The 25,652-nt window shown below is 43.2% G+C and overlaps 1 protein-coding gene across 5 annotated transcripts in view; it reads left to right on the top strand.

Moving 5' to 3' along the window:
- NTRK2 (neurotrophic receptor tyrosine kinase 2) overlaps positions 1 to 25,652 on the top strand; it is a 338,116-nt gene that overhangs the window by 188,353 nt on the left and 124,111 nt on the right. For 2 of the 5 annotated variants that reach the window (XM_058695573.1, XM_058695574.1), the window contains one exon: positions 1,620 to 2,365. The exons of the other annotated variants lie outside the window; for them this stretch is intronic. In XM_058695573.1, the coding sequence (XP_058551556.1) occupies positions 1,620 to 1,648 (29 nt within the window). In that variant the 3' untranslated portion in view covers positions 1,649 to 2,365. Of the gene's footprint in view, positions 1 to 1,619; positions 2,366 to 25,652 lie in introns of those variants that run through there. 5 annotated transcript variants of the gene reach the window in all.

The following is a 25,652-nucleotide window of genomic DNA, read 5'->3' as shown; positions in this document are numbered from 1 at the left end:
TCTTGTTTAGGTTAGATTGTAAGCTCCAAAAGAGCAGGAACTGTGTCTATTGAACTATTCTTTCATAGCAAAGGACATGATGTACCTTTGATATTGGCCGGATGTTGACCAGATGTGGCTATGTATTACTGAAATAGTAATTACCAACAGACTTATAACAAGTAAAGATGAGCCCATAGCCTTTTTCATTGGCACTACCCCTACTAAAATTGCCTATATAATAGTTTATTTGTTAGACAAATTTTTAACAATATATTAGCCAATTTAGTCAAATTTAAATAACAATTTAGCTGAAATAAGCTTTTGACCAAAAAACAAAACAAAACAAAACAAAACAAAACCTTTCTTTGAACCTTCTAACCATAGTCATCCAGGAATTAAAGTATTCAAAAATGCATAGACCAGAGATATACAGAGAGATTCGTTGCTATAGGCCCATCAAATTTTGGGAGCTTAGCTTTCAGTGAAGTGATTCCCATTAAATATACCCAATGAATTAACCTCCAAAGAGCCTCAAAAGAAGGGGTCTTCCAAGGAGTTGGATATGTTACATTTGAAAAACAAAGTTAAGAAGATCGCAGAAAAAGTTTAGGAATTTCACCATATAGTTAAAGCAAACTACCTTATGGATAAGACACCACTAACTTGACCTCATTTGGATCTTGGGCCACAAACCAACATATTTACTTCTTTTTCCTAAGTATACGTGCTATTCAAAGATGTTGGCTTTAGAATAGGTGTGTGATCTTACAAGGAGTAGTTCCGGTCTCATTCCACTGAATTGTAAGAATCTAATACAGAAGGTGAAGTTCAATTCATTAAATATTTATTGACTACCCACAACACTCTTACAACGCCAAAGAACCTGAGATTTGGTGAGGGTGGTAGCGTGTCCTTTGCCCTCAAGAAGTCTCATTGGGAACCGAGTGGTTACAGACGCTGTCATATAATCACAGAAGACCTTGATAGGACAGCTAAGAGCAAGGGTCCTGACCCCCAATTACCTATAGGATCAGGCAGGTCATAGGAGAAACAGGCTGGGTCAGAAAGATGATGTGGCGTAGTGAAGGCCATACTAGAACGTGGGCCTTCTATTACCAGATCCTCTCATTTTTCCAGCAAGAACAGCATTTATTATTTTGATGTGAATTCCCTAAGGTTTAAAACACTGGGTGGGATCAATAAATTATTTCCATATGAGTCATATTTGGTCCATAGTCCACCATCTGTTTGCGGCCCCTGAGTTAGACCTTAAGGTCAATTAATACAAACCTTATTTTACAAAAGATGCTCAGAAGTGGCTTGTCCAAAATGACACAGCCTCCATGCTTGCATAGCTTTGCTTTAAAAACAAAACAATGAAAACACAAGCAAAAAATCAGGATCAAACCAGATTTCCTTAAATGATGTGTAAAATCATTTAAGTGAAGGATGATGATAAATTATTTCCCCCAAAGCACTTTTTCACTCTCAGGAGCTATGTGAGTGGACTCATTAAAAAAAAAAAGAAAGAAAGAAAAAAAAGTCCAGAGATGGTTTGCAGGATTTTAGAGCAATCTGAACAGGACTGAACTGCTCCTGAGCACTTTCCAATAGCAAGTCTGTCTACTTTATTTCAGGGCCCAGAGGTTCCCCCAAGACCGCCTGATAATAATTTGGTATTTGGAGGCTCCTATGTCACTGCAGGAATAATGGAGGCTAAATCCATGGCTGATGGAGGAGAAGAGTTCTATGGTTATCTGCAAATTCTGGCCAGACAACATCTTGACGTCACTCCTTAGCTTCCATTACCTAGCCAAGCAAGAAGTTGCCTTCCAAAGAGAAAGCAGTGTGCTCTAATGACTAAGCCCTCAAAGTACTATGCCACTTTAACTATAGACCCATCTCCTCGATCAATCAGGACGGCAAGATGGAGCTGAGGAGCTCAGCAACATCCAAGTCCGGAGTTGGTCTTTAATTCAACTAGTCTGTGTAGACGTGTCCGAAAACCACGTCGTCTGACAGCACGGGGTGGTTTCCCAGTAGGATTTGCCAACTCGGCTCAAGGGCAGCGGTGCGCTATCCTCTCCTTGACTGCTGAGAAAAGTTTTGACAGGGTACAATGGAAACACACCTTCTGGGCTGAAAAAAAAATAAATAAAAGAAAGAGAGAAACACTAACCAGCAACTCCCTCCTCCCCCGGCCCCGAAATCATCAATCTTGGGTTCTTTCGAAGGGTGGGAATGCATTATAGCTTCCCCTGCAAGAAAACTGAATGCTATAGACTTACTGTCATCCCTAAATGTGTGTCTTTCCTAGAGCAGCCTTGTAAATTAGCTAGGGTCCTAGGCCTGAGGCCAGAATTAAATTAGAATTGTCTCTAAATATGAACTGTATGTGTTTGTCCATGTAGCGCATGCCCCCTGTGAGTACCTAGGGCTATAACTCCCTAGGGCAGATGCATATACAGAATTCTGACTCTTTCCCTTTGATTCTGCTTCCAGTGAAAAGTGGATATTTATTGATTTCCTGCAGAGTGTGCCATGCTTCCCCAGGTATTATATAGTTCATGCTTACGTGTGTATGTGTGTGTGTGTGTTCTCGTTGGTTTCATGCTTATTAGGCGATTATGTAGATAAGCACAGATTCATAGACCAGCTAGGAGTAGGGAAATGAGACACAATAAGGAGAGGGAGCCTTTTAACTGCGGTTGAAAAGATCACACAGGGCACTCCTCCTGCTCCCCTTAACTGCCATACCCAAACCGTCATGGTGTTAACAATAAGGGGAGGAAGGGAGGTGATATTTTTCACAGAACTGCAGGGGTTTTGAACATATTTGCAGCGTCACTTTGAGTACACACGAGCCCAAATCCTGAATTTGTCTTGAATCCAGGGCTGAACCAGCGCTTTAGATCAAAGGATGAGAGTCCTAAGGGTGACCCGAGGTTATCAAACCTCAGAACGCCCGGTGGGTGTGGTTCATTTTGATGGTCGGGGACAGGATTTACAACCAGGTGGAAACAATTGCTTTAGCGCTTTTCTGTATCTTTTGCCTATTCATTTTTGTCTTTCAAAAGTATATTTTCTTCTAAGCATTTAATCGGCCAAGTAATAGCTGCATTGGGAACTGTTTATATCCCTTTCGAAGGCTGTGACCTGCACTTTAAAAATAAGCTAAGCCCATTCTGCCCAGCGTGAGTGTTCGGACGGAGGGGAGAATGCAGTTATTTTAGGATCCTTAGAAACTGCTTCGTTTACAGCACACTGGCTTGACAACTCATCCCTTGGGGGTCTTCGTGGCTCGAATCTGAGGTCCCAGACTAATTCTGTCTCCCTCTTGGTGCCGTAGCTCCCCATCGCTAGCTATAGCAGCTTGATATCATATTCTCTTTTCAACTCCAGAGGAGATGGCAAGAAGCTATCAAATAATGCTTTAAAAAGCAACTTGAGTTCCCTAGAAGAAAGGAAATGAATACATGCTGCATAATTACATTTAAAATGTAAGCCATGTTACAAATTCCGCAGAGATGAAGCTCGGTTAGCAAACCAGTTTCAAGCACGTTTACATCTAAGTCAGATAAGAGATGCCATTTTATTAGCATTTGACCGCTGGGTGATACCATTTGTTCTCAAAAAAGAAATGCTACTCAGAGGACACCGGGACCTCCTAGAGAAACCACGCCAATCCCACATTTAATGGCCGAAAGGGGAAAATGACTATGGATTTAGGGGGAGAGACACTCCTAGTGATGTTCTCAGACTTGTTTTTACTTCCACACCTTTGGCCAGCCAAGATGGAACTATGCATGCCCCCACGTCAGACATTTCAGTCTGATGTCACCTAATCATCAGTGATGTCCTGGAAGCACGCCAGTGGACGCAGAATCCTAATGCATTTCTTCTGAGCACTTCCCCAGGCCCAGTCTGACTGGAGCATGGGTGCCAGCAGGATGAATCTAGTCCGGTGGCACCTCCATTTTGGTTTCTGGTTGGTCACGCTTGTACGTGCCGGCAGATTGTGGACCAGGGCCAGCTCAGCAAACACAAATGCAGAGGAGTCTGTTATGCTGCTAAGAAGCTCCTGCTACCCAGATGCTGGGAACAGTTGAGTGCTCCCTGTGGTCAAGCAGAGATGGCACGATGGGAGTTTTTCTGGGACGTGGCACTCAGTCCTGTATGGCCGCCATTATAGCAGAGTTCAGGTTCTTCTCCTTGTGAAGTGCACATTTCCTCCGTTTTTGTTAATTCTGCCAGCCCGGGAGGGTAACCCACCGTGGCAGAGCTTCTTTTCAGATTACCCATCATGCCAGCTCTCCATGTTCTCTTTATGTTCACTCATGTTGTGGTTGTTTGACTGAATATCCTTTTCCTTGGGAGTCCTCATTTCCCTTGAAAAGCAGGTAAAATGAATTTGCTCTATACCATGGACAGAACTGAAGAAAGAACTACGTTTATTTTAAGTTTATTTATTTATTTTGAGAGAGAGAGGGCAAAGGAAGGGCAGACAGAGAGGGAGAGAGAGGATCCCAGGCATGCTCCACACTGTCAGCATGGAGCCCAAGGTGGGGTTTGAACTCACAACCCATGAGATCATGACCTGAGCTGACACCAAGAGTCAGACGCTTATCCGACTGAGCCACACAGGCTCAGGCTACTTCTTCATTCATCCTGATAGCCGAGCACAAAGGCAGTCTTGCTGCTAAGACTCAGCCCCTAAGTGGGAGCCCCGAAGGGTTCCTGGATCCATGCTGCCCTCTGTCTGAGCCTCCTCCCTTTTGCTGAGAGAAGTCCGTGTCTTTCTGAATGCTTGGCCTCCTCAAAGAGGAGAAAATTAGAAAGCAGTATTTGTGCCCAAAGGAAAAGGGAATGTCGGTACTATAGTGACTACCAGGACTGAGGAGGTTCCTAGGATGCCAAACATTCCATTTTAAAATGAGGACAGTCCCAGACAAAGCACAATGGATTGGTCGCCCTAGGTGGCATAGGCTTGGTGATTTCTGCTGGTAAGACAGAATTAAGTCTTAATGCCCCCCAAAGCCTTCAGGTACCCTAGAATGAGATATTTTAAAATAGAAATAAATAATACAAGTTATACTAGGAAATTTGGAAAATGTAAGAAACAAAGATGAAATAAAAAATCACCTGTAATTCCAACCATTAGAGATACCAACTGATATCAGTTAAATATGTATATGGCTTTCCAGACTTAAGAATATCCTTTTAATGCCTGTGATATAAAGTCTGTTTTTGCCTTTGCCTTTATTTGTACTGGGCTTTGTTCATATTTCTTTCTTTTTTTAAGTGTTTATTTTATTTTATTTTATTTTTTTTGAGAGAGAGAGAGAGAGAGAGAGAGACAGAGTGCAAGCAGGGGAGGGGCAGGGAGAGAGACACAGAATCTGAAGCAGGCTCCAGGCTCCGAGCTATCAGCACAGAGCCCGATGGGGGGCTCAAACCCATGAACCATGAGATCATGACCTGAGCTGAAATTGGACGCTTATCCGACTGAGCCACCCAGGTGCCCCTGTTCACATTTCTGTAGTAATGGCTCACCTTGGGTGCATTGTGCTGGAAAGTCTGTAGAAAGCATGTTGGGTATGTTACTGCCAGTTTCAGATGTCTTATCTGCTCGGTGGTACTCAGGAGTTGAGACAGGTTGACAGGCTGAATGTGGCTGGCCACTTCAGGTCTGGCCTAGAGGGACCCTAAATCCAGAGGTGTTCAGCTCACATGGGGAGTGTCACAGAGGAAATGAAGACTGTGTCGTGTGCTGGAAAGATTCAGGAAAGAAGAGGCCCCTCGTTCTGCCAAGGCAGGCTGACAGGATGGGTTTAAGGTCAACACTTTTGATGACTCCAGACGTAGTTTATTGCTCAACTGAAGCAGGTGATCACCTTTTGTCCCCTACTTGTTCGCCCTAGCCAGGTAGCTCCTCTTGGGGACCTGAGTGTGCTGAATCTGAAGGGCCCGGCTGGATACATCTAGTATGTTTCTCACTATTTAGGGACTGCCTTTCTTCCACCCAGGATCCCCCCGGGTTGTGCATGAATCTTTGATGAGTTGGAATGTCTCTTTAGTCATTCAGCCATCCCTAAACTTGATCGAGTTAGCTGCCCACTGATCTCCAGATTTTTTATACTGAAGGGCTTCTTTCTACTTCTGATGACTTAGGCATCTAGGCCAAGACCGGGATTCTGGCAAGGGGACCTTTATCGATTGTACAACATATGAAGTATGTCAGTGTTGGTATTAAGGTTGACAGATTCTAAAAATGAGTTCAGAATAGATAGATTCCTATGATCTGTAAGAGACAAGACTTGTGTGAGTTTGAACCCAAGCAGGGGTGGGAGGGAGGGGAGAATTCTAGACAGAAAACAACGATCTAACACCTAGTGTCTAAATTATTCTTATCACTTACCACACATGCTATGAATATGGGTAGACGTCAATATTCTCTTTATCCTGTTGCTATTATTTAGCAGCTATTTAACTGTGCCATTGACCTTCTGGGTGCAATAAAGTAGAAACCAAACTCATTATTAGGTAATGATGAAATGTAGACTGAGTGCCATATTCCTAATGTTCCAACAACAAGGTGGTTGATGTACAGGGGACAGGATACAATCCTATGCTAATTATATTGAAAGAGTTAGTCTTCACATTAGAGAATGTCTTTATTAGAGGAGATTACATGATATATCTGCTTGTAAAACAGCAGAGGAACAACTGAGCAACCACCTGACTTGTTTTCTGGCAAGAATGGTGGGTGTCCTGGTCTATTTCATGCCCAGTACTCATCCCCACCCCTGCTCTTGAACACAGTTCTCTACTAGAGTAACAAAAGTTGGCTTTCAGTCCATTGCTAAAGAACAGAGAGAAACTTAACTTGTTATCCAGAGACAGGACTCATACTCTTACCTTCTATCAGTTGAGCACTAACTAGTCTCACCCTATCTTCATCCTGGTCTACTCCTTTTGAACCATAAATGTTAATTCCTCTGCCCTTCTCATGCCACCCCTCTCCCTCCTTTTCTCTGTGTATTGGGGTTCAGGAACCATGATGCTAATGATGACATTTCTTCCTAGCTCCTACTTCCATATTGCCATTTGCTGATACCCACAGAAGCAGATCTGCGTCCATAACCACTGCTTGAGCCTTATTTAGATAAGGCTGTTTGTTTCTTTCCAAGGGCTGTGACTTTTAGGATGTTTCTCTCCCTCCTGAGAGATTTTGTTTTGACTTGACAGTAAAATTCCTCTATTTACATATAACATCTTAGTTTTCCTTGAGCTGTACCCAGACTTTTATCAACATTGGTTTGGGAAGAGGAAAACACTCATTTCATTAGTAAGATACGGGGGATGGGTTGCTCTGCCTTGGATTCCTGAACACCCGAGCTTTGGGGAGGGAGATGATGGTAAAGTAGCAAAGGGAGTAAGATTGTCACTCACTTCCTGAATCATTCTTCTTCTCTGGGCTTCGTATACTATCTTTTGTTTCCTACAAATTTCACCCCAAGTTTCAACAGAAGTAGATCCTAGTCAGCTTTGGGTCTGACAGCTGATCTAAGGGTACGGTCTTTGGTGTTGACAACTCAGTGCCATCTTTTGTTCTCCTGAAGAGATCTGTGTCATTGAGGGCTGAGCTTCTGTGTGTGGGCCGGGCTCTGGGAGGGATTATTGGGTGTGGGGGGCAGTGAATTCATGTGGGCCCTCCACCCTCTGCACACTTCTGAAGGAAGGGACTTGGGCGGGTGGATATGGATGCCGGTTCAATACCAAACCAAGTCTGGGTGTTGCAGCCATCCCCTCTGTGAGGTCTTCCTGCTTCCCCACCACGGGGCAGTGAGCCTCTGGTGGCGGGGCGCCTGCCTGCTGACTTATAGTGCTGGTTCACAGCACTCCGGCCCTCTGATGCTGCACCATGGTCTGCGGGGGTGGGCTTGGGAGGGGTCTTTGTTGACTGCTACATGTTGCTTCACTTTCTTTCCCTCTCTCCTTTGATGCAAGAGAACAGACCGAAACATGACTTGTGTTCTTTTACTATGTTCAGAGACTCCATGGCTTGTCTACACCTATGTATGAGTGAGCAGTGGAGCTGGGAACTCGTTATTATATAGAAATGTACACACGGAAATGAGATCTGTTATTTTGGAATTTGTGATGTAGTTGATAATTCAGAGCCAAACACGTATACCAATAAAGACAAGTGTGAGATCCATGGGTCTGTTGCCTGCTTTTGTTACCTACTGATAATCATTCTTACATGGACTTGAGAATATAGCTGAGTGTTGGGATTCTGAAAAGCACCACAAACAACGTCCTAGAACTTGTCCCCACTTGTCCCCATTTAGCTCCCAAGCAGAGTCTCTAGGCTTTCATGAAGCTCCCTCTGCACCCAGGCAGGGCCAGGATGAGGGTAAGATGGGTGAGGGCCTAATTTTTTTTTTTTTTAATTTTTAAATGTTTATTTATTTTTGAGAGAGAGAGAACACAAGCAGGGAAGGTGCAGAGAAGGGGACGGAGGATCCAAAGTGGGCTCTGCGCTGACAGCAGAGAGCCCCATGTGAGGCTCAAACCCACGAACTGGGGCTTGAACTCACGAGCCATGAGATCATGACCTGAGCTGAAGTCGGACGCTCAACCAACTGAGCCACCCAGGCGCCCCAGGGTAAGGCAGGTGAGGGCCTCATTTAGGGCGCCAAATTGAAAGGGGCACCAACAGTCTGAGAAATCAAGATAAATAATATTTTAATGAACTCTTTTAAAGGACAAAAATTAATGCCAAAAAAATCTGCAAGAAAGTATAACAACTTTAAAGAAGGATGGATCCAAGAGGGCTGGGATTAAGTGAGGTCAGTCCTGGACGTTTAGGGTCACATCCCATCTTTCTTTAAAATTTTGATATTTTTTTCATTATAGACGTTTGTATTAATCTTTATTTTTAAAACGATTGCATTAAAATGTAATGCACCTCAAGCACTGAATTTCAGGTGTTCCCGCAAATTTTATGCACAGAGAATCTCTCTTCCGTCGGTGCTAGGCCTGTCCCCGGCCACAGGCTCCTTTCTGGCCTGGATCTGGCGTAAACCTCACTGTTGCAAAGGTCAGTTTTGTATATGTGAACGGCTGGGCTGATTAGCGTTCAGTCTTCTCTTCCTGTATTCCTGGCCCGATTGTCCTTCCTCACCCTCGCCTCGTCTGACCCTGGAGAAACATTTCTCTGACACTCAGCACTGCCAGCATTAACCATCCTGTGCTACTGCAGAGACATACCCTCTCATCTTCTCACTGCATTTTTTTATCTTGTATGTGACTCTCCAGAGTGAGGAAACTGAACAAGGCTGCCAAAAAGTTGAAAATTAAAAAAAAAAAAAAAAAAAAGAGAGAGAGAGAGAGATTCCTTTAAAAAGGTAAAAAAAGATCAAGAAGTTCAGGGGAACTTCTTGGTACATTTGAGAAATAATCTAGGGGAAAAAATTAGATAAAGGTCTAGTAAGTAAGTGAAATTCCTTTTAAAAATGTATTAGATATTGCTTTTATTTTCTCATATTTGGAGTTTGAGTATTACATTTGCTGTATTAAGGGTATAATATTTGAGGTTTAAAACACTTCATTTTCACCTAGTTTGTTCTTTAATGTCATGAGTTTCCTTTGTAAAGTCTGCATTTTTATTATTATTAAACAAGCAATATCTAATGCCTTTAACGTCCCAGGTCCTATAAGTTGGCTTTGGCACATTAAAAAACAAAACAAAACAAAAGGACCATGAATCCTTGTCAATGCTGCAGGACAGACATTATTACTCTGTCTTACAGGTGACCAAAGCAAGGCCCAGAGAGGTTAGGAGGAGAGTTAACGGACCCGAATTACACCCCCAACACATGGAAGAGTTTATATTCCAGCCTCAGTCGGCCTCTCTGAAGACTGGGGCTCTTTTGTCTAGTCTAGTGCTGCTGCTGACCTTTTCCAAAAATAAAGTCTGGCAGTTTTCTAATTCTGCAAGAGGAATTGTAGTGTTGGCATTGCACCTTTCATGTGGGTTTATCAAGTTGTGCGGAGTGTATCAACCTTCAGACATAAAGGCTGAGGAAATGCCATATGGCGGGTTGTGAACTTACCGTTGGTGGAAAAAGGAGCCAGTAGTCACTGACCCCAGGCCCAGTCCATAATGTAAAGGTTGACTCATGGCCTGGCAGTAGTGAGTTTTTCTCCGTAGAGTATTTACCAGAAATACTGAATAATCATGAGTAATCAGCCCTTATTCTCTAATTAAAATGTAAACATCCCACTTTCTCCCCTCCCCAAGCCCATTCTAAAAAGTTTGCTTTTTTGTTTTATTTCAGAAGTTCCTAGGAAAAGCTTTTGATACTACAGACCCCTCTTTCTCGAATGCCTTCACTCTTCTGAGATTAGCACATGTGTTTCCTAGGTGAATTTGATGTCCATCTTTCAAAGGGCAGAGTTCAAAGAGTGCCGACTGGTTTAGGAGCAAATGGAGGTGCACACATTTACTGAGCGTCTGTAGGCAGTGCTGTGAGGGTTGGGGCACCCCCAGTACCCGCCTGGTCACCCTATTCTAGGGAGCCCAAGGGGACACAGAGGCTGATAACACCTCTCCCCAAACATTTTACAGGCAACCAATTTCGATGCCAGCCACATGTGAGCATCTCGTAGGACAGACAGATCACTTTTCTGGCTCATACTCTATAACTCACTCTTTCATTTTCCATGCAAAGTTTCCTGTTTCCAAACTTTGCATTAAAAAGGGTCAAAATTCAGGGGTGCCTGGGTGGCTCAGTTTGTTGAGTGTCTGCTTTGACTCAGGTCATGATCTCATGGTTAATGAGTTCGAGCCCAGCATCAGGCTCTCTGCTGTAGCACGGAGCCCACTTGGGATCCTCTGCCCCCACCCCCCGCTCTCTCTGCCCCTCCCCTGCTTGCACTCTGTCTCTCAAAAATAAAAATAAAACCTTTAAAAAAAAAGGTCAAAATTCTTATAGATATTTAGCCTTTGGCGGGGGGTCTCTTTGAAAAATACAAGTCAGCACTAATAAATGGCATTTCTGCCATGGGAAGAACATGATCGGGAGCTTCATAAGGTCACAGGACATCAAGGAGCTAATAGTTTTAAACACCTACTTTGGCACAGGTACATATACTTATGCACATTCATATATGTGACCAGTACCTCCTATTAGTCTTTAATAAGTAGAGTAACATGTGTTCCCCCAAAATGTTACAGGTCTTCACTGGGCTTGGTGAGTGCAGATGAATTAGAATGGCGAGGTTAGCCAAAATGCATCAATTCTTTTCTGAACAAGTGTTTACTCTCTTAACTAACGTGGTAACTTAGAGAAGACCAGAGTATGAATTGTTCGACTACAGTTTGAAGTCCATAGTGTCAAATAATGGTACAATCAAAATATTATTTGTTGGAGATTTCCAGCCTCTCCCCCCGGCAACCCCCCCTTTGCCTCTATCAGCACAAGCCGCCGAGCTTGGACAGCCCTTTGGGATTTGTGGAGATATAGCCCAAGCGCGTTTTGGAGAGACTAACTGGAATGAGATTTCAGAGGAAAGGGGTTGAAATATTACCAAAGAGAGAGTGCGATGGGTCTTTTGCTTCCCCTAGAATGGGAGTTGTGTCCGTTTCTGCAGGTACCTAGGCACATTTGCCAGTATGGAAAGTCTTGCCCAAATGAAATGAAAGAAAACAAATCTCTGACGAATAAGCCTATCTGGAACATTTAAAAATGAAACTCCAGGATGGGGCAGGGTAGAGGAGATGGGGATGAAAGTTCAGATCAGGCTCAGTATATATAATCACACGTCTCTGGCGGATGCTGAATGTGTGTCATCAGGAAGTCACGTCTTTCCAGTGGCAGTAGTAAGTCATTGAATGATATTGAAAATTGCAGATGGAAATACTTATCAACAATTTTCTAAGTTTCTAATCATGGGCTGTTCAATGGATAAACAAGTGCGTTGGCATTTCTGGCTTCTAGAACCTTGCCCAGGACATTGTAGGTGCATGATAAATGTGGCGAATAACAGAGTGAACAAATAGAAGGATAATGTATCTACTGTATTTGTAATCTGACTGTAGCTGTGAGGGAAAAAATACATCTCAGGCATGGCTAATATGCGAAAGGTTCCTCTCATTTCGGTAGGAGCAGAAGTTAGGCAGTCTTCCCATTTGAATCACATGTTATCCACCCCTGTGGCTATGTCGGTTCACTTTTGGGTGTAAAGCTTTTTTCCTGTTTTTCCCTTCCTCCTCCCAAGTGCCTCACATTTTGAGACTTCTCCTGTATGGTTTTGTAAAACGGGTTGCAGGCATGGTGATGCTTTATAGTTTGTATTCCAAGACAATAATCTCTCAGGAATTTCTCAAGTTCCAAGGGTGACTTTATGGAAGAGAACTGGCCACAAGAGAGATATGTAGAGGCTTCCAGAAGGAGGCAAAAACTAGAGGTAATAAAGACTGAAAGAAGAGAAATTCTGGAAAAACAAAAATAAACTGTACCCTCAAGGACTAAAAGCAGTGGCCACTGGGAAGATTTGAAGTTCATGGACCAAGAAGGGGCTGCTTAGAAAGACGATTGGGGTGCCTGTTGTCAAAAAGAAACTCAGAAGTTTCTAGGGAAAGAGGAGGGAGTTTTCAGGGTCAATGCTTTAGGCGTGTCAGATGACTCCTTCCTGGGACTAATCTGTAAGTTTCGAGTGAATATTTATCACACAGTTAATAGATGCCAGCCACTGTACAACGTGCTTTACAAACATTTATCTCATTTGATCTATACAGCTACCTATGCAATAGGTATTATTATCACTCTCATAACATAGTGAAAAAGAATAAGGCCCAGAAAAATTAAGCAACTGGCCCAAGGACATGTAGTTACCAGGTAGAAGGGCTAGGTTTTGAACCGAGGCAGTCTGAGTCCGGCGTCTGTTTTCTTAAGCACACATGACCTAATGTCCATCTCTCTGCCTCTGTCTCGCCAGCCAAGCTAGTCCTTTCTCATGTTCCCCCAACACACACACATTGGCCCACAAAGGATTTGAGGCAGTTTGTGTTGGGAATTTAGCTAATTTAACTAATGAGATGTATTTACAACTTTCTCCTTTTGCCCATAGTTTAAATCCTGAAGTTCCCGCCTACACTGTCAAAAGTACTTTTTGCATTCTCAACAGCCTGTGACAACACAGTAGGGAATGATCTCAAATGGTGAAGACCAGGGTCTCAAGGCTTCGTCTCTGATGGAGAGCTACTCAATGATAGTGACATGGCTTTGGGTGGTGATGGTAGAGCCACCTGGTAACCTTCTGTTGGAGCTTTGCCCAGCCTCTTTCTTCTCAAATACCCAGCAAAGCTGGGGCACACCACTGTTGGAGGAGATCTGTACCTATTTACCCTTGACCCTACACCATCCAGCTAGTCAGTCAGCTATTGGCCGCCATCAGCAAGCAGAAACTTTTGGACCTGTGATCCTCGCTGTAGTGTGTGTGTGTTGAAAGAGAGAGAGAGAGAGAGAGAGAGAGAGAGACATGGCACCTAGAAATTTTAAGAATCAAATCCTTACAACCAATATCTATCAAAATGGAGCCACTAGAAGTGAGGCCAGAGAATCTGCATTGTTCAGAAGCCCCCAGATGATTCTGATGCGTGTTGGAGTTTAGGACAGTTGCTTTAGGCCAGACTCAATGTAGAAAGTTCTCTTCCGGAAGGACCGTGAAACTTGGTGAGATGTAGAGGCAACCACTCTGGGGACATGTTGGTACTTCTGTTGCTGATCGGTTTTGCTTGGCCCTCCCTCCTTTGATGACATTTGGCTACCCTCTCTGGTCTGCATGAAGCTCTTATAGGTCTCTCTGAACATGCAGATATTTCACTCATGATTGGCTAGGACATAGGAGATGAGATTTGGAGGGCACAGTAACACAGAGGCTCACAAGGCATTTAAGGAATCGTCCTCGTTATTCTAAGTACAGGTGCAATGTCTCCATGGAAAAATGACTCCTATTTCTAAACAATCGACATAGAAATGGACTTCGGTAACTAGATCCATTTATGAGTTGGCGGGGGCGTGGGGGGGGTAGGGTGGGGTTCCTGATGTATTAACAATGTACTGGACGCAATGAAACAGGTAAATGAATAGCAGAAGAGAGGAATTTCTACTTCTTTATTATTTCACAAACACAGCATAAAATTACTAACATGCAAAAACTCCCAGGCTCTACCAGTTGAAGAAGAAAGGATCTAGGAGTAACTTGGCAAATTTTGTAATCTGCATAATCAACAAAATGCAGAAATGCCCAAACTGGGTCAGATTAGGCTCAGCACTTCTGATAATTTGTTTCTAAATGATAAGAAACTTAAGGTTTACTTTAGGGAGTCAAGTTCACGAACTCAGTTAATTTTCTTCAGAGAAAATATACTATCATAATGCAAAATGGTAAGAATGATAATTGCTACATAACTCAGCATTCGTAGTATAAGGAATGATTGGGAGATGATTTCATCCCTCCCACAAATTCTTAGTTTTCGTTTGGAATTTCATCTTACGTGATTTGATCTGTGCACAATAATGTAAGAAGAGATAATGGGATTTAAGGAGAGAAATGATTGAATCACTGTGTCCCAATAAAAAGTGGTCAAATTGCATTTCACTACATAATGAATTCCGCTCCAACTTACTTTGACATAAATAAGATTGGGTAAGAGAAATCCGAAGTAAATCAAATAAATTAATAAAACTATTGGGGCTGCTTCAATTTTGTCCCCCAGACAGTGTCTGCTTATTTGTATAATAAAAGCTGCTCTTACAAATTAAAACCCTGGCATGCCACTCACTTGAAAGCAAAAATTTAAGGAAGAGTTAATAAATTCTGGGGCCAGATTAGGGTGCTTTCTAATTACTCCAATATCAATAGTCCCTTTGGAAACTGAAATTTGAAGCCGGAAAGAACAAGGTTCTACCTTCAACTAGACTTTTTTTTTTTTTAAACCATAAGACTGCAGATACAGACGTGGGTACAATATTGATGATTAGCCGCTCTTTATATTTTCTTAATTAAGCACATTTTCTGAACATGAGGAAAGTTTTTCATTTTGTCTACACAGAGGCTGTGTCTCCATTGGCATAACGTAGCATAGCATTTGTGAGTCTGTCTACCACCACTAGTGGGGAGTTCATTATTATCTTGCAGAACAGCCACCAGGAAAAAGACAATTTTCAGTGTTTAATGCAACCGTGGTCTTCTCGTAATGCTTATGATGCTTGAACAACTTGTGAGGCACAATTTATCACAGACGCTTAACCCTGATTATACTGCGTATAGTGCCAGTAAGGGCGATTTAAGGTATTTCCTTTATTTGATGTATTTCAGGGCAAATAGGATCTTCTGTGACTACAGGATTATTTGTATTTTGCAGAACTGAGGCGTTTCCTCAAAATATTACACATAAAAAATCAGGCCACTGAGCTAAACATACAATGTATAAATTATGGACTATACGTGGTCCAAGAAATGGATGAGAGAAACCTGTCTTCTTGCTTTCTACTTACTTAGCCTAGGGCCGGAGAAAGGAGCAATGTCTTGAGTGGCCTGAGATGAATCTCCTGGATGAACTAGTACTTTGTAACTCTCTGGGGTAGAGATGATTACTGAAGTCCCTGCCGGCTACTCAACTTTGAAATCTGTGACCTAATATAGCCTCATTTATCAAAAAAATATTTAGCATTTTATATATGGCTTTACTAACTGGAAACCTAAGAGACCAGAAGCCTATTTCCTGATGATCCCTTGAAAATGAGGTTCAAGTGACAAATCACTGAAAGGGAATCGAGCTCTAAATAGTGGGGTCAAGACCCCGAAACATGACCTCCAGTTATTAAACAGTTTTTTGAAGAACAGAGATTGCACATTTACAATTTCAGAGGCCCTAGATCTTTATGTTAAAGACACAATTTAGATGTGAGCCCCATATGGTGTTCTTTGTGCTGCAGTAAATTGAGTTTGTGAAATGAACTTACGGTAGAATGTGTTACCCTCTTTTTTATCTTTTTTTTTTTTGCTTTTAATAATCCTGAGAAGCATTATGTCAAGCACATGTGAAAGCCCTAAACGAGTTTATTCTTCTGAAGTTGGGCAACTTCAGAAGAAAAAGGTGTTGGACCTATTTCTTATGAGATTTAAATCAAGCATTCAGAATGGTTTTCAAAAGAATCATATTTTTTTTAATGTTTATTTATTTTTGAGAGATAGAGACAGAGTGCAAGTGAGGGAGGGACAGAGAGAGGGAGAAGCAGAATCTGAAGCACGTTCCAGGCTCTGAGCGGTCAGCACAGAGTCCGATGTGGGACTCGAACTCACGAACCGTGAGATCATGACCTGAGCTGAAGTTGGACACTTAACCGAGTGAGCCACCCAGGCGCCCCTTTCCAACAGCAATCTTGAAGATGCTTTTTTTTTTTAATCATCAAATTTCTACCAACGGTTTCATTAGCCAGAAAGATGAGATCTTCAAAGAACTCAGAACACATTGAAGATGGGAAATGGGACTCGGCTAAAGTATGTCCATGCAAAGAAATTCCCACAGTGGGAAGGCTAAGATTTTAAGACTTTGTGAGGTTGGCATGTGTTCCCATATTTTCTTTCAAAGGAGAAATTTCAGTTTGAACCGTGGGTTCATGAGAAGTTGCTTCCCAAACTTACGGAGCTGTTGGTCCCTAACCTGCTTAAAGCCTGACATTTGATGATTTGGAGGAATGTGATTGCAACCCAAACATTGGTGGTCAAGTCCAGCCTTGGTTCTTATCACTCAAACCTAGAGCTTCCACCCCTGTTTGGTGCCTCAAACTGTTTCAGAGAAGCTTTGCCTTAGTAACATGTGCACATTCCATTTCTTTCACTGTGCAGAGGTATCTGAGACTTGCCACTGGAGTCTATATGCCAAATGCTTTTCACTGAATGTGGTGAATGACAAGATTCTTTCCTGTCTTTTTACCCACTATCTCCCATTACCTTTATCTCAACACCTTCTCCTTGACCTGACCCTTCATCAACTTGAAACCAGTTCTTACCTCCAGATTTTGCTTAGTTGGTGTTTTCTGGGCCACTGAATCGTTTTCACTGGGTAATATAAAACGGAGACAGAGTGAGCCAGGAAGCAGATGTCTCTTGGGTGGTGTGTGTCTTTGAGAGTTGGAATTTGAAGTCTCCGTATGAAAGGAACAGTGAATGGGTGTAATTAGTCAGGCTGATGAAGGAGTAAAACCTGGTAAGCAATTTTTCTTGACTGGCTTAATGAAAAGCATTAGCTATCAGTTTCTGCCTAAACTAGCTGAGGGTAAAACAAGTGTGGGGTTGGAACAAAAGATAAAGATTCTGCGTGGGCTTGGGCTCTGTTCCTGAGAATAAATTTTGCTTGGGCAGAAGGTATGTGGCTCATCCAAAAAAAAGAGAGAGAGAGAGGGAGAGAGAGAAAGGAAGGAAGGAAGGAAGGAAGGAAGGAAGGAAGGAAGGAAGGAAGGAAAAGAAAGAAGGAAAAGAAAGAAAGAAAGAAAGAAAGAAAGAAAGAAAGAAAGAAAGAAAGAAAGAAAGAAAGAAAGAGAAAGAAAGAGGAAAGGAAAGAAAAGAGGAAGAAAAGGAAAGGAAAGAAAAGAAAAGAAAAGGAGGGAAGGAAGGGAGGGAGGAAGGAAGGAAGAAATGACTTGTGGCACTTCTTCATGCATTTTATTTTAGGAGAATTGATTTTATTTCAAGAAATGGAATAGGTTCTTACAAAGGTCCAAACAGGTATTCTGAAACCAAGTGTGAGTGTATTGCTCGTTTTCTTCATTAAGTCAGGCACTTTCCCTAGGTCAGCTTTCAAAACCCAATGAATTTTTTTTTTTAATTTTACAGAGAGAAAAAGCACGCATGAGCAGAGTAGAGGGGCAGAGGGAGAGAGAGAGTGTCTCAAGTAGGCTCCACGCTTAGCATGGAGCCTGACACGGGGCTAGATCCCACAAGCCTGGGATCATGACCGGAGCTGAAATCAAGAGATGCTCAACCAGCTGAGCCACCAGGTGACTCAACACCCAATGGATTTTTAAGGATTGACTTAAGGTTATTTCCCATTAGCCTGCATCTTCTCTTGGTTGTGTGAATCTGGCCAAGAGCTGCTGAGGGCCTGGAGACATTCATCTCCAAGTGACTAGCAAGAAATTAAGCATCCCTTCAAGGGGATGTTTTTCTGCTGTCAAAGGGATTAAAAAATAATACTCTGGCATCATTTATGACAGCTAGTAAAGGCCTTGGAGTCAAATGATGTGAGGCTCAAGCAATTTGATATCCAAAAACAAAAATGGCAGCCTCTCTGGAACTTGACCATAAACTGTACTAAGTGTTCTTCACACAGAAGACCAAATATATCAATAACATACAAGCTCCCATCCCAAGTGTGGTCCAAGATGATGTTTCTCTTCATGGCTGTCGCCAATCACTGCCTCTAGGGATCCTGGGTGACCATCTACAATAAGATGGCAGCATCCATTCTCAGATTTGCTTTGTTATATAGATTCCAGCTTTCAGGCTTGAATGCCAGTCGAAAAACCTAAGTTGGGGGGCGCCTGGGTGGCTCAGTCGGTTAAGCGTCCGACTTCAGCCCGGGTCACGATCTCGCGGTCCATGAGTTCGAGCCCCGAGTCCGGCTCTGGGCTGATGGCTCAGAGCCTGGAGCCTGCTTCCAATTCTGTGTCTCCCTCTCTCTCTGCCCCTCCCCCATTCATGCTCTGTCTCTCTCTGTCTCAAAAATAAATAAACGTTTAAAAAAAATTTAAAAAAAGAAAAACCTAAGTTGGGAAACTACAGAAGGGCTGGGTCCACATTGTTTTCCTTAAGGGAAAGATTATTTGTTAGTGTTATTTGAGGTCACACATTATTTTCTTGATGTTAATGGGGGACAAACGGGACACTGAGTTTTGTTTTGTGCTCTATTTGCTTAAGAGTCAAATACATTTTATAAGAAGTGACAAAATCCATTTTTTTTAAGGTACATGGCTTGCTGACAAACCGCAGAGTAGAGTAGAAAACAAAACAAATCCAGCCTTACTATTTTCCAAGTAGTTAATAATGCAAACGAAAGTCAGCCAGGACAAAGAAAGCAGAAGAAAATGTTATTCTTGGGTTCAGATGCTAGAGATGGACACTGACAGAAATTAACCAGTCTGGGAAGTGAAAGGAAAGGGAACTTGTTTTGAGATGTACCACGTCTGAAGTGTTTCTAGTACAGGATCTCAGCTAAAGTTTACATTTAGGCAATTACTTGTGGATGAGGAAAGTGAGCCGGGGAGAATTTAGGTAACATTCACAGTTTCAGCAGAAAGTGGCAGAGACAAGATGCAAACTTGGGTTCTGCCCCACCACTTGTCACCAAGTACCTGGCCACCAACCCCATGGAGATCCTTAAGGGATTGGACCTGGTCTTTGCAATGTTCCATACACAATGAGGTTGACCTGATCCTAGACCCCCTTCAACCCGTAACAGTGGATGGGTGGGTCCATAATCATGACAAATCACAGGTTACAAATTCTACTTTGGTTTAAATCCCTGAAAAACTCAGCCTTTATCTATTGGCTAATTGCCCCATGGATAGACTATCTCCACTTGTTATTACTGACAGCAATGCCTTTTGTAAATGGCTCTTTGAAAACATTTTTTCCCTTCCTGTAATTCTAAAATACCCTTGATGCATTAAGCAGGACCCAAAAATACTTTTGTATTTTAGATTGGATACAACTTTAGCATATCATTGGTGGCATATTCTAAGGGTATAACATTTTCAGCCATCACCAGGGGGAAACAGTTGTCCTTTGACACCATCATTATTACCTGCATGGAGACAGTGGCATCAGACATTAAACCTGGCCTTTAATCCTGGTGCCACATTGTTGCTCTGGTGTGACCTTGGCACATCACATAACCTCAATCAACCTCTGTAAAAATACTAATGGCTGCTATTTGGGGGCACGTATTAAGACCCAGCTGCTGTGCTAAACACTTTGCTGACGTCATTACGGTATGCATAAAATGAGGGTAATAATGCCCACCTGCTCTGGTTTTTCTGCATCTTCAGTGATTTTGAATGCATATAATGCATCTAGCATAATGCCCGGCTCCTTGCGGTCAATAAGGGTCATTACCGTTCTCCTGTGTCTCCCTTTCCTTTTCCTCCTCTGCTCAGCTCTTACGAGTTCCCAGTCGCTTGGGCTCTGATGCTGGAAACTAGCAAGTCCATGGATGTGACTGATCATTGCTAATGACTAGGACCCTCATCGTCCTCATGTGACAGGTCCTGAGCCAGGCCAGGGCTTATTCATTATGTTGATTCAGACATTTAACCCAGCAGGGAGGTTCTGAGGGTCTTATATGAGGGGGCTGTTTGATGAACTGCTGAAGTGAGGGTCCGTGTCTTCGTCTTCGCTTTGGGTGGTTTGTCCTGAGTAGAACAGATGTAGCTCAAGCTTCACTGATCTTTCCTCACCCTCTGAGACCAGTAACTGCTCATATGGGCCTCATGGAGGGAGGCTCATAGTTACCAGAGCAGGAATTTAGGAGAAAAATACTTCAGAGGTCTAGAAGAGAGTGCCAAATATAAATCGGCTTCCTACTTCCATAATGTCTTGAAACGATCCCATAAGCAATCACCTCAATGTGAAGAGGCATGATTTAAAGAATGCTTATCTTGGAGCACCTTGGTGGCTCAGTCCATTAAGCATCCGACTTCGGCTCAGGTCATGATCTCGCAGTTTGTGGGTTCGAGCCCCGTGTCGGGCTCTGTGCTGACAGCTCAGAGCCTGGAACCTGCTTCGGATTCTGTCTCTCCCTCTCTCTCTCTGCCCCTCCCCTGCTCGTGCTCTGTCTCTCTCTCTCTCAAATAAAGAAATAAGTAAACATTAAAAAAAAAAAAAACCCTGTTGGCTTAAAAATGCTTATCTAACAAGAAGAGTTCAGGACTTGAGGTTCTTCTTGATCAGATAACAATTACCAAATATATCTGAACCTGGGGGATTATCTTCTTGCAAGTTATATTCTAAGGAAATGCTTCTTGACCATCTTCAGTAAAGTACTCTGGTGAAAGTCTCAGGGTGTCACTCTAAGGTGCTTTCTTCACTTGTAATATTTCTTTGAAGTCACAAATTTTATTTTATTTTTTAACAATTTTTTTTAGATTAATGTTTGTTTCTTTTTGAGAGAGAGAGACAGACAGACAGAGCATGAGTGGGGGAGGGGCAGAGAGAGAGGGAGACACAGAATCAGAAGCAGGCTCCAGGCTCTGAGCTGTCAGCACAGAGCCTGATGGGGGTCTCCAACTCACCAACCGTGAGATCATGACCTGAGTAGAAGTCGGACGCTCAACCAACTGAGCCAGCCAGGCGCCCCTCAAATTTTATTTTAAACATACACTTGGGTTATCTAGGTCTGTGTAACAAACTACCCCCAAATTTGGCAGTTAAACTAAGAACTGTTTATTATCTGTCACAATTCTGTGGGTCGATGGTGGTTTTCTACTTTATGTGGTGGTGGCTTGGACATTAGGAAGGTCCAGGGTGGTCCCTTGTACATGGCAGGTAGTTGGTGATTGCTGGCTAGGAATTTTGCTGGGATCATCCACCCAGGGCCTTCACTCTCTTCCATATGAACTTCTCCACATAGACATTTATGCTTCCTCACATCATGGAAGAGTCACCATAGTCAAACTTACCATAAAAAGCACAGCAGTGAAGTTGCCAAGCCTTCTTAAGGCTCGGGGTCTAGAACCAGCACGGTCTCACTTTCCTTGCACCCTATGGGTTAAAGCAGATCACAGGCCCTTTTTGGACTCACAGGGAGGAACTTATGCAAGAACATGAAGACAGGGAGACGTAGTTCCCTGGATGTCACCGAAGTATCAATCTACCACAACATAGGAATTTTGCACGCTATTCCAGAACATAACTGTTATATTGTAGTATAAAAATATATCCCCCACATAGTCAAATAAAGTGCACTCTTACGGAAATTATGGCAATATTCATTCCATGGTTTTGCTTAACCTTGGCACACTACTGTGGTCATGACGCTTGGGAAAGGGAGTTCCAGGTTTTTCTTCTTTTCTCATCGGAGTCTTGGGAGGAAAAGTGGGACACAGCGCAGATGATTGGTTCATTTATTTATCTTACTTAGTACACATCTATGGCTGAATTCCAAAGCCAATAGTAGCACTCGTTAATGCTATTCCTGTCTATGCTTTCACCTTTTAGCCCCTAGAACGGAGAGCTATAAATTAGAACCTACAAAAATATAGAAAGGACCCTGTTTTGTTAAGATGTCCGGGGATGTAACGTAACTTGTTTGGCTCAGCCAATATGTTCTGTTAAAAAAAAAAACAAAGAATTCTTTGCCTGCATGTGTCACACTGGAAGTATTTTTTTAAGAGGTGAACTTAGGCCCATATGATAGTAAGATGGATGTAGACCAAGGGAGCTGTGGGGTATGGTTTTAGCAACCCAGCCTGATTCATTTCTCTGATGGTGGAGGAGTTTTTCACCACAAGCAGTAACAAGGATGCTTTGAAATAGCGTAGCAGCCAGAAAATAAATCATGTATCTAAATGCATCTGTCCTTGTTTCGGGTCAAAGTCTGAAAATTATCCAAAGGACATTTTTCTTGCTTAAGTTATCTGAGCTCTGCTGCCTGAGCAGCACTGTATATTACAGTTGGGTAGAGCCCAGAGGGGGAGGGAGTGGCCCAAGAGGAAGCCACACAGAGGGCGGGGATTGCTGTGTGCCCTGCCCAGGTTAGCGTTTGCTCTGCCTCTCCCATCTCAAACTTTCTGGGTGACTCCACCTGGCACGTCCCCCAGACTAACGTTGCCGACTCGGAAACCTGACTTCTAAAAACTAGAATTGAATTTCTTTCTCCCTGTTCCTTATACTTTATGAACAAAAGTTTCAAACATACCGGAAAGTTGAAGTCAGTTGTCCGGTGAACACCATATAGACGCCTAGATTCTGCAGTGAAAATCTCTGTATCCTGAGCAGCCCATCGGTTTTCAGAAGCATTTCGGAGTAAGCTGCAGACAAGAGGACGTTTCAACCCTAAATACTTCAACAATCGCATGGGGCGCCTGGGTGGCGCAGTCGGTTAAGCGTCCGACTTCAGCCAGGTCACGATCTCGCGGTCCGTGAGTTCGAGCCCCGCGTCGGGCTCTGGGCTGATGGCTCGGAGCCTGGAGCCTGTTTCCGATTCTGTGTCTCCCTCTCTCTCTGCCCCTCCCCCGTTCATGCTCTGTCTCTCTCTGTCCCAAAAATAAAAAAAAAAAAAAAAAAAAAAAAAAAAGTTGAAAAAAAAAAAAAAAACAATCGCAAGCTAGGGTTCGATGTTTATTTATGGTTTCTCTCTTTCTCCCTCTCTCTTTCCCTCCTTCCCTTCCTCCTTCTCTTCCTCCCTCCTTTCTTTCCTTCTTTCCCTCTCTTTTTTTGAGATGAAAGATACGGACGACGAAACACACTCATCCTAAATGTACTATTCCATGACCTTTGACACCTGCATGCTCTTGTGTAACCCAAAGCCCCATGGAGATCCAGAACAAACTATGACCCCATCAAGTTTCCTCTTGTGGCCTCCCTCAGCCTCCATCAGGCATCATTATTGTTCTAATTTTTTTAAACCACAGATTCATTTTGCCTGTTCTAGAGCTTTGAGTGAATGGAAACACAGTGTGTATCTTGTGTATGAACTGAGCTTCTTTATCTAATATTTTAAAAATCTTAAGCCTTGGAAGCGTATTGCTCCTTTTGAGGCCCAATAGAAGCCAGGAGTCATCCCCGATGGCTCAGCAATTTTGGAGCAGCGGCTCCCGTGTCCTGATATCAGTCCCTACTGCCTGCAGCAGACTCTCATTGACAAGGTGGATGTGGGTGTGTGGGTTGGCTGTGGTGGAGACAAGGCATGGCATGCCCAGACAGACACCGCGAATCCCAACACACGGCTGTGTTTATTAGCGGGTCAGCCTTTGTGTCTGCCAGTCGGACTCTGCGTTATCGATTTTGTTCTGATTGTTCCACAAGACAAAGAAGGAAATCGTTTGCCTCAAAGCACGCAGCGTGATCCATGGGGAGGATGGCGTGTGTCTCGGTAGCAGGGGGAGGATTCTTGATCAAGTAGACAGACGCTGGCCCACTCTACCTCCCGTGTAGAAAAAGAAGCAGCACGCCAGAGCTGACACTAGCTTTGAGGCTTTTCCAAATCCACAGAGCAAATCTGACAACAAGAAACAGGTCGGGGCGCCTGGGTGGCTCAGTCGGTTAAGCATCCAGCTTTGGCTCAGGTCACGATCTCGCAGTTCGTGGGTTCGAGCCCCGCGTCGGGCTCTGTGCTGACAGCTCAGAGCCTGGAGCCTGCTTCCGATTCTGTGTCTCCCTCTCTCTGCTCCTCCCTTGCTCATGCTCTGTCTCTCAAAAATAAATAAAGATAAAAAAAAAAAAAAACTAAAAAAAAAAAAAAAAGGGAAAAAGTCACCCTACTTTCCGAGATAGATGTGGTACATTCAGTAACAAAGAGAGGGCAGTGCAGATGAAATGCACCCCGGGAGGCCCCACCAACTAAGTGTTGCACGGAGATCTCATTAGGCTATTATAAATCCAGAAGACCAGACTGCCGCGAGTATGTTCCCCAGGCTGAGCCACTCGGTGTCATTTGGATAAATGAAAAACCTGACCGGTGCCCAGATATTGCGTGCACTGGCCAAACCCCACGCTCGGAGGGGTTTGAATGGTCTGTGTTGCACGGCCGCGTTAATCGAAGGAAGCTGCTGCCCCAACGCCTTGAATGCCTTCCAACTGTGAGCCGGTTCTCTTTGTCTTGCATCTCACATGCGTAATTTAATGGGACACAGTTTGTATAACCAGACCAGCCGCAATCACGCTTATCTTCCCTAACAGATGATTTTATTTAGCTTTGTACGTTAATGGGTCATTGGCTGCTGAGCCAAGGCAAAGTTGAGCAATTTGGGGGGCTTACCGCGGTTTAGCGATCTAACTTTCTGTTCTGTCTCATTACACGGGCCAGTCAGGGTCTAATCAGCAAGTAACAGAAAGATTCTCCCTGCTACCCACCGCCCCCCACCTCCAGCCTCCCTCCGCTTAAATATCCTATCTGTACTTCAGGACCTGGCTTAAAGGCTGGCCAAGAGCAAGAGGTTTCTTTGAGCTTTATAGGCTGGAAATATTGTGGTCATGTAAGATGATCCTCTAAGCAATAGTTCATCTACAAAAATCTTACTGTGAAGCCTCGTCTACAAATATATAGAAACATGAGTGATGACAGACATCAAATGGGTACATTTCCATACGGACCTCAAAACAGTAGGTTCTACCAATCATCTTTAATATTGTCTATGATGACTTCAAAAAAACCATACAGGACTGGGGACACAATTCATAAGTCTTTTCCTTTAATTAGTTACAACAAAACCTAACAGATAGAGGGAAGTTGTACAGGCATCAGAGAAGATAAGGCATTTGCAACTTGGCTTGGCTGGAATACAATTGCAGGAAGATATATAGATTTATGATTCAAGCCTATCTAAGCAATAGTGGGGAAAGTATAACCCTTAGGCAACAGGGCAAGCTGGGAC

This window comes from Neofelis nebulosa, chromosome 12, assembly GCF_028018385.1.
Source record: "Neofelis nebulosa isolate mNeoNeb1 chromosome 12, mNeoNeb1.pri, whole genome shotgun sequence".
NCBI classification, from domain to species: domain Eukaryota; kingdom Metazoa; phylum Chordata; class Mammalia; order Carnivora; family Felidae; genus Neofelis; species Neofelis nebulosa.
The sequence above is the reverse complement of the archived record's forward strand: the minus strand, read 5'-3'. Positions and strand labels throughout refer to the sequence as shown.